Source organism: Tupaia chinensis, unplaced genomic scaffold, assembly GCF_000334495.1.
Source record: "Tupaia chinensis unplaced genomic scaffold, TupChi_1.0 Scaffold000041_1, whole genome shotgun sequence".
NCBI classification, from domain to species: Eukaryota; Metazoa; Chordata; class Mammalia; order Scandentia; family Tupaiidae; genus Tupaia; species Tupaia belangeri.
Window position 1 is genome coordinate 1,162,023 of NW_006159496.1, and position 9,923 is coordinate 1,171,945.

At 39.0% G+C, this 9,923-nt stretch overlaps 1 protein-coding gene across 2 annotated transcripts in view; it reads right to left on the bottom strand.

Annotated features, from left to right (window-relative positions):
- Positions 1-1,172: 1,172 nt before the first annotated feature.
- LOC102484104 (E3 SUMO-protein ligase RanBP2) overlaps positions 1,173-9,923 on the bottom strand; it is a 67,097-nt gene continuing 58,346 nt past the window's right edge. For both annotated transcript variants that reach the window (XM_014588995.2, XM_014588993.2), the window contains 5 exons: positions 8,375-8,476; positions 5,187-5,332; positions 3,326-3,599; positions 2,871-3,205; positions 1,173-1,685 (listed from right to left, as the gene is read on the bottom strand). In XM_014588995.2, coding sequence (XP_014444481.2) covers positions 1,380-1,685; positions 2,871-3,205; positions 3,326-3,599; positions 5,187-5,332; positions 8,375-8,476 — 1,163 coding nt within the window. In that variant the 3' untranslated portion in view covers positions 1,173-1,379. The remainder of the gene's footprint in view (positions 1,686-2,870; positions 3,206-3,325; positions 3,600-5,186; positions 5,333-8,374; positions 8,477-9,923) is intronic.

The following is a 9,923-nucleotide window of genomic DNA, read 5'->3' on the forward strand; positions in this document are numbered from 1 at the left end:
GTGGTGTTTTTTTTTTTTTTTTTTTTTTTGGAGAGATTTTCACTGTAGGGCGCGTGTGCTCACCAGACAGACAGAGAGAGACATAGAGACAGAAAGCGAGAAATCACCCCCCAGGGGGGATGGTCACACCGCAATCCCTTCTCCTCCATTCTCCTCTCGGGATCTTGGGCACGCACGCATACGCGCCCGGTGTGAGTTTGAAGCCACCGGGTCCAGGACGTGAACCACGGTCAAATATGTAGGAGTCCAGCGACACAGCCTTTACGCCAACTGCTGGTTCCCGATCATGCTTCACTTTTGACACAAGCCATTTCCAAATACATTTTCAACCAATTTGAGAAGACTTACTTCTTTGGGAGCTCTGGTAATTATGTGGCAGTTTGAGCTTACTGATTTTTAATTGGCCTCCTTACTTTACCTCCAGTACTGGAATGAACAGACAATTAGATGCACAAGTAATGAATTTTTTTAAATGGCATGGCTGTTATCAATTGACACTTTATTTCTGCTACAAAATTCATCAGAAAAAGGTACTGCAACAATCTAGTATAAAGCAAATCTTTAACCAAAGAACATGGTATAGACCTTTTAAAAAATATTCATCTGTTATCACAATAACTGCAAGGAAAAATTCAATTTCTATCATCGGAACCAAGCTGCAGTTTCTGAGGTAGTAGAGACAGATGACAGAAAGTTAAAAAAAAAAATTTAAAAACTAAGTCAACTTGTTTAAATTTAAGAATTAATTTAATATCTTTGAAAATCCAAGGAAGCTACATATTTTAAGAAAAGGTACTCTACTTAAAAGTTAACGTGTAACCCAACAGGAGGTGTAAAGATTAGAAAAGAGCACTTTGGTTAACTCTCTACCTTCTGTGGCTCTACCCAGTTATAAATGAGTCTTCTTTATGCATAAATGAGCACACCGATAGTTTAGATTACCAAATATTATCTCAAATCTAAAATAAAATTATCAAAGCAGTGGTCCCTTTACTCAAATAGTTAAGTATATCCATGCAGGAAATCCAAATATCTAAAAAGGGATTATAGTTAAATTGCATATATCATATTCCTTCAATAGTTTGTGAAGGTCTATTGCTTTAAACAAGATTCGTATGATTCCATTTTAATACAAATGTGTCAGGAGTACATAAACACAAGTACACCTGAAATACACCAGTGTTCAAACTTTTATTTCACACCATGCAAAGTCAATTATAACACAGTAAAAAGAGACAACAGCTATAAGCTGTAATTTTACATTTGTACATTGGAAACGTCCATTTTCAAAAGCTGAACATAATCATCAGATCGTCTGTGACAGCTAAGCTTCTATTCAACTGTTTATACAGATAAAATTTACTTTGAAAACAATGATTTTATATCTGTCCACATTCTGTGATACTAATTCTTCGGCTAACAGACCCTTTAGGAGAACCAAATGATTCAATCTTTTTCACAGTATCCATGCCATCCTTAACAAACCCAAACACTACATGCTTAAAGTCCAAATGTTCTGCTTTTTTCAACGTTATAAAAAATTGAGAATTATTAGTATCCCGGCCTCGATTAGCCATGGATAATAAGCCAGGGCCAGTATGTTTCACATGAAAATTTTCATCTTCAAACTTATCTCCATAAATGGACTTTCCTCCTGTTCCATCATGTTTGGTAATGTCTCCACCCTGAAAAACATTTCAATTAAAAGGAATCTGAGTAGAATATTAAAGAAATACATAGAAATCATCATAGCAGAATAAATCGTACACATCTGCTTCCTTAACAACGCAGTTTGAGGGCCAGCAGGTGGCATGGTGTTTGGGGCACTGGACTCCCACATGTTGATCACAGTTCGAGTCCCAGACTTGATGGTTTGCTTTCTCACATTTCTCTCTCTCTGGTGAGCACACATGCCCTATAGCAAATTAAGGAAAGTAACAGTAATAAATAAAATTATTTTTAAAAAATTCAGTTTGTGGGACTAGCAGTTGGCATAATGATTACGTCCCTGGACTCCCACAGTCGACTGCAGTTCAAGTCCCAGATCTGGCAGCTTGAAACTCACCCCAAGCGCAATGTGCATGCGTGCCCAAAATCCCAAGAAGAGAATGGAGGAGAAAGGATTGTGGCCATTCTCCCCAGGGGGTAATTTCTTGCTTTCTGTCTCTCTCTGTCTCCCTGGCATGTGTGTGCCCTATAGCAAAAACCTCTTTAAAAAAGAGGGAAAAAATGCTGGGACCTGCAGGTGGCCTGGTTATTAAGGTGCTGCACACTCCCACATGTCTGACCACAGTTTAAGTTCCAGACCTGGTGGCTTGCTTTTGCACTATCCCTCTTCTCTCTGCCTCTCTGGTCAAATTAAAAAATGAATGAGTGAATAAATAAAATTAAATAATAATTAATTCTTTAAAAAATTACAAAGGTCTTTTTCCTGTCCACAGTTTCTAGCAGGTTTTAACATATATTAGAAATTTGAGGGCCCGGCAGATGGCGTGGTGGTTAAGCTGCTGGACACTCCCACATGGCTGACTATGGTCCAAGTCCTGGACTTGGTGGCTTCCTTTCTCACTTGCCCCACTCCCCATGTGTGTGTGTCTCTCTGGTCAAATTAAAATAAATGAATGAATAAATAAAATTAAATAATTTCTTTAAAACATTTTTTCCAAAAAAGAAAAGAAATTGGAATCATATTAGGTTGAAAGTTTTTGGCAGGGATTGGGAATGGGGTGGTGATGGCAACTAACACATGGAAAACCTAAAGAAATCATAAAAAAAACTATAGGATGAGGTCAAGGAGAACCACGAAAGTCTCGCAAGTTAATGTGGTGTACTATTCTAGATGTCAGTTGTGAGATGTAGCTAGTACTTACTTGGCAAACAAAATCTGGAATTACTCTGTGAAAAATAGAGTTCCTGAATCCAAAGCCCTTCTCTCCAGTACATAGTGCTCTGAAATTCTCAGCTGTTAGAGGAACAATGTTTGAAAATAACTCCATGGTTATCCGTCCTAGAGGTTCACCGTCTGCACAAATATCAAAAAACACCATGGGATTGGTCTCCGCTGACAACTCTGCTGCCAGTGATACCTGTCCTTTCTGGAGTTTCAATAGATTCTGTTGACATTCTTCGAATTTTTTCTTGAAACAATCAGCCATTTCTTTAGTTTTAAATCTCACTGCAAGCTGTTCCACTTTTGCTTCTCCATCTATTGAATAAAAACGTAGTCTTACTATTAAAGTAACTTTTATGAATTGTTTTATATGTTGTTTACAGATTTCAGAAAAGACCAAAGAATAAACAGCAGCCTCTGAATGTGGAAACTCACCTGCATAATCTGAGGCAGTCCAAACTAATGCATTATTTGAAACATTTAAAGGCTTTAATTCCATTGTTTTGGTAATAACGTGGTTTGCACACACTTTAAAGACCTGGTCTCGTCTCATGAGGATCCGATAGTAGTTCTTCATTGTGTGCCAGAGAATCTTTATATCTCCAACACCACGTTCCTTCCACTGACTGGCATCTCGATCCCACCGGTACAGTTTGGCTCTCTCCTTAAACAAAATTTCTTCATCTTCCTCTCCAGATTTTACTTCTACCTGTAATAGTAAGTGAAATTATCTCTAAGCTACTGCTTATAATAAATTCCATCACAAATTCCAAAGATCCTAATTCTCTTAAGATACTGTCTTTATGATAACATTAATGGAATTTACAGTATCATGATAACTGGTCATTTCCCAGGGCTAGGAATACATGATTTGGTTGAGGCAGCAAGACCTGATCGGCCATGAGTATGGATGTCTTCACATGATGGTTCAACAACAATTTTTCCACTGTAATGCACTCATCACAGCATAATCCCATCATAAGTCAGAGAATATGGACTTAAAATGATTCAATTTTATGATGGGTATTTATCCCATCGTAAGTCAAAGTGCACCAATATTTATCTTTTATATAGTATTTGTTCTCCTTCTGGAAATTAAATGCCTTCCTTCATAGAAGAAGTTTCAAAAAATACTTAAAGACTAGGGACTGGCAGGTGGCATGGTGGTTAAAGGCGCTGGATTCCCACATGGCCGACCATGGTTCAAGTCCTGGACCTGGCAACTTGCTTTCTCTCTCTCTCTCTCTTTTGTCCCTCTCTGGTCAAATTGAAATAAACAAATGAATAAATAATAAATAAAGTTAAATAAAATAATTCTTTAAAAAAAAAATACTTACAGACTAAAGGTGAAAAACCACCAAATGATTTTCCTAAGACAATATTCTTGTCCTAAAACTGTAAAGTTACTTTTTACTGAAAGGACTTTGGCAAGTATGAAACTAGGTCACGTTTTTTGTCCCCAGAATGTTATGTGAACAATGTATGAAAAAATTGTTTCTTCCCAATATTTGCATATAAAATATACTAAGTAACAAGTAAATAGAAACTTTAAAAAAATGAATCAGCCTAGGTGTGGCAGCTAAGAGAGCTGATTCTACTAGGTCAGCTGGGCAGTTTGAATCCCAGACCTAGCATTTTGAGAAACACGCCTGGCATGTGTCCATGGGTACTCGAAATCCTGAAGCGGGGGATATCAGGAGAAAGGATTATGGTATGACTGTCTCCATGCAGGGGTATTTTGTTACATTCTCTCTCTTCACAGTCTCTCTCACATTGTCTCTTTCTTTCTCTCTCTTGCAAGGGCAGGGGCCTATTAGCAAAATTAAAACAAATAAACAAACAACTTGAGGAAGAAAATTTATACTTCAATAATAAAACCTTTTTTTTCTCTTCTAAAACTTTTTTTTTTTTTATAGGGGAGAGATTTCTGTTACAGAGTGAGAGCATTTGCTGGGACACAGAGACAAAAAGTGAGAAATCATCCCATGGGGTGGTGTGGCCACACTACAATCCCTTCTCCATTCTCCTCTTAGGATTTTGGACACCCACATGCCTAGTGTGAGTTTCAAGCTTGCCAGGTCCAGGACGTGAACTGTGATTGACCATGTGGGAGTCCAGTGACTTAACCACCAGGCCACCTGCTGGCCCTGACACTAAAATTCTAATAAACTATCTTCCATTTCAAATTGTAAATATTCAGAAAGAAATGCAAGGAACAACAAAACTACAAAGCAATCCAGGTTGTTTTAAACCAAAAATGAAAAATAGGCTGTTAGTATAATTTTCACCCCTTTACCTCTGGTAATGACACTATTGGTTCAAAATAGATATCTTCATTATGAACTACTTCTTCATCGCTACCATCTTCGTCGTCGCCAACTTTACTAGTGGACTGTGCTCCAAATACAGCTGCTCCAGTATTTGCCCACTGGAAATTTTTATCTGTTGAATAAATTAGAATATTTAAACAGTGTCGCCTATTGTCTTAATTTTTTTTATTCCTTTAGATTATTTTATCAATACACCCAATCTCCAACAACATTAAAAGTGTTTACGTTTATAATGGCTATGTCACTCCCACATAGTTGACCGCAGTTCGAGGCCTGGACCTGGCAGCTTAAAACTCACATTGGGCACGTGTGCACTGTGTGCTTAAGATCCCAAAAAGAGAAAGGAAGAGAAGGGACAGCATGGTCAAGCCCTCTAAAGGCATGATTCCTCGCTGTCTCTCTGGCAAGCGCACATGCCCTACAGCTAAAATCTTCTCTAAAAAAAAAAAGGGTAAAAGAAATGCAGTTTTGTTTCTTTTTCATTTAAATTTTTGAAAGACAGAGAGAGACAAAGAGACAGAAAGCGAGAAGACACTCCCCCCAGGGGGGATGGCCACGCTGCAATCCCTTCTCCTCCATTCTCCTCTCGGGATCTTAGGCATGCACACACATGTGCCCGGCTTGAGTTGTAGTCACTGGGTCTGAGAGTTGAACCGCTGTCAACTACATGGGAGTCCAACAACATAGCCACTATGCTAACTGCTGGTCCCAGAAATGTAGTTTTAAAAAGAGTGTGGTGGATAATCTCACTAAAAAGGAGCAGTGTAGGGAGAGGGACTATCAGGGGTAGTAAGGCTCATTACGGCATAGCTTTCTCATGCTAAGTCAGATGCTGCCTGAAAACGTTAGTGTTTTCTGTCAATGACAGACCATAAAGATGAAGGTGGAAGGACAGGCCATAGTATGCAGCCTAGGTGTGTAGTGGGTCACACTGTCTAGGTCTGCTTAAGTTGACACTATGACATTTACACAATGTCACCTAAAGGCACTTTTATCAGATACACCCACCCCCCTTTTTTCTTTTTTGGAGAGGATTTTGCTATAGGGTGTGTGCGCTCGCCAGAAAGACAGAGAGACAGAAAGTGAGAAATCATCTTCCAGGGAGGATGGTCACGCTGCAATCCCTTCTCCTCTCAAGATCTTGGGCACGCATGCACACAAGGCCAGCATGAGTTTAAGCCACCAGGTCTGGGACTTGAATAGCAGTCGACTACATGGGAGTCCAGCAACATAGCTATTATGCTAACTGCTGGTCCCAGATATACCCCGTTTGTTAAGTGGCACACAGCTGTATTTGAGTCTCACCTACTTCGTACTTCAGTGTGTAATAGCCATGCAGTACTCTGAAAAGATTACACTGAGTAACAAGCAATCCAACACATCAATTTTTCATCTGGCACTTTTTTTTTCCCCTAAAGAGAGATTTTTAGAAAAAATTTTTGCTATCGGGTGTGTGCACTCACTGGACAGAGACAGACAGAAAGTGAGAAATCACTCCCCAGGGGAATGGTCACACTGCAATCCCTTCTTCTCCAGTCTCCTCCAGGATTTTGGGCATGCATGAACACGTGCCTGGCTAGAGTTCAAGCTGCCAGGTCCAGGATTCAAACCATGGTCAGCCATGTGCAAGTCCAGTGATGTAACCACTACGCCATCTGCCGGTCCCTATTTGGCACTTTTGTGTAGATAATTATACCTACTGCATTGCTATATTTTACCCTTTGATTTCAGCTATTTAATGAAACAAAAATAAACCTAAAATTTATTACCAGTGAAGCCATGAATTACAACGTAACATCATACATGAGGAAAATATGTCTAAGTTTTATGTTTCTGAAAGTGAGTGAAAATATATGGGAGGGAAGAGTATTCTGAATGGAATTCTCTTCTTAACTATTTAAGCATGTATTTAAGTATAATTTATTCCATAAATTAAACATCTTGTACAAGAAATATTTAGGTGGTGCTATAAATAGGTACAAAAGACATTATAAGAATGAGAAAATATGATGAACAGCCTTATGTTGATAAACTTGAAAGAAAAATGAAATGGGTTTATTCCTTGAAATGTGCTAAAATGTTCTAAAATAGAAAAATTCTTAGGTAAAAAATGGGAAAGCAAAATTATAAACTTACCATCATATATTAGCAAAATGTTAACACAGAAATCCAAGGTAGAGAAAAACAGAGAACTATAAAATCATCTTCTTATAAAACATAGTCAATGAGCCAGCAGGTAACATAGTGGTTAAGGTGCTGGACTCCCATGTGGTCAACTGAGGTTCAAGACTCAGACCTGACAACCTGAAATACCCCAGGCACATACGCGTGCATTCCTAAAATCCTGAGGACAATGGAGGGGAAGGGAATGCAACACAGCCATCACCGGGTGGGGGTATGTGTGTATTTCTTGCTTTCTTTCTCTCAGTCTCTGTCTCTCTGGCAAACACATATGCCCTACAGCAAAAACAAAAAAACAAACAAAAAACCCAAACCCTCTCTCTCAAAAAAAGTGTAGTCACAAATTCTGAAGTACATTGTATTAACTGTACTATATTAATAATCGTATTGAATCTAAAAGTATAGTTAAAAGAACAATGATACAAAGTCAAGGTTATTCTCAAACCAAAAAAGTTATTCTGTATTTTAAGATGGAGAGGATTTTGGGACCAGCAGTTAGCGTAATGGTTATATTGCTGGACTCCCACGTAGTCAACTGCGATTCAAGTCCCAGACCCAGTGGCTTAAACTCACGCTGGGTGCATGTGCGTGCATGCCCAAAATCCCGAGAGAAGAATGGAGGAGAAGGGATTGCGGCATGGCTATTCCCCCTGGGGGGATGATTTCTCACTTTCTGTCTCTGTCTCTCCCTTTCTGATGGGCGCACGTGCCCTACAGCAAAAACCTCTCAAAGAAAAAAAAAAAAAAGATGGAGAGGATTTTCAATATGACTTATACTAAATTAAGAGAAAATTCCTATGGTTATATTAATAAATGTCAACAACTATAATAACATGTAATCCTTCATTATTAAAACACTAAACAAACCAGAGGTAGAAATAGGGGAGAAATCTCTAATTTAATTATATCATTATAAAAAAAGGACTAGCTGTCTTTAGTTTTATAACAAGATTATTAAAATCTCTCATCTTACCTTTAGAACCAAAAGCAAAATCCCCAGAATTGCTGGAAGCCAAGTCTGCAAATGACAGCCCTGTGCTACTTCCAAATCCAAATGAAACTGTTTTGTTCTCCACTGAAAAAGGAAGAAAAAAAATTACTATGTCATGTAACGTATATTGGACATCAAAGTTTTACCCAGGACCTGCAGACTAGAAAGACTTTTTTATTAGGGAGCAGGGGACAAGGGGTAGCACTTAAAGCCTGGTAAAGTTACAAAATACAACCATTTCTGAGCTTCTTTAATAACTTTACAGGTATTCTTCCCAATGAATACCACGACATTTGGTATGCTACCCAAAAACATGACAGAAATTGATACAAAACTACCTGTACTAAGCTGGATACTACATACAGTTTCTCTTTAAATACTTTTGTATTCTGTATTATTATAAGCTCATAAAAATCAAGTATCTCATTTACACTCAGTCACTGGAAGTTTTGGGATCTTGTCTTTATTCTGCCAATGAATGCCCTAACCCTTATTTTTTTGGGGGGAGGGGGGTGGTTGGTGGTGGAGGTTTTTCCTATAAAGCATGAGCACTTGCCAGGAAGAGAGAGACAAAGAGACAGAACGCAAGAAATCACCCCCCAGGGGGGATGGCCATGCAGCAATCCCTTCTCCTCCATTCTCCTCTCAGGATCTTGGGCACACACATACACAGTAGTCCAGCATGAGTTTAAGGCACCAGGTCCGGGACTTGAACCGCAGTGGACTACATGGGAGTCCAGCAACACAGCCATTACACCAACTGCTGGTCCTGCCCTATCCCTTACTTTCCTCATCTGAAAATAGATGGAGTTTTAGGTGTAAAGTTATCTTTTTTTTTTTTAAGAGCGATTTTTGCTATAGGCCATGTGCACTCGCTGGAGAGACAGAGAAACTGTGGGTGTCCAGCGACACAACCATTAAGCCATACTATAGCCCACAAAGACATACGTCAAATTGATATATTGATTGAAGATACAAGGAGCACTTTAGAGAATTAAAGGGAAAAAATGAAAGAAACCAAACCACCTGTTAAATCGCTGAATCCTTGGGACCAACTGAAGGCATAATGGTTACATCGCTGGACTCCCTCTTAGTTGACCATGGTTCGAGTCTCAGACCTGCCCAAAGCGCTGGGCATGTGGGGATATGTGCCCAAAGCCCCGAGAATGGAGAAGAAGGGATCAAGGGAATCCCCCCTGTGGGGTCATTTCTCACTTTCTGCCTCTCCAGCAAGTGTACACACCCTATAGCAATAATCTCTCTTAAAAAACAACAACAACAAAAAACCCACAAAGCAAAAACTCTGAACTGCCTATAAATGTACTATTTGTAACATTTATATACTTCTAAAAAATAGTCACACCTAGAATTACTTCTAAAAGCAATAGTTAATATAGATTATACACAAATGAAACAATGCATTTAGAGGCCGGCAGATAGCGTGGTGGTTAAGGACGCTAGACTCCCACATAGCTGACCAGTTTGAGTCCCAGGCCTGACAGCTTACTTTCTCACTTTTTCTCTCACTCTT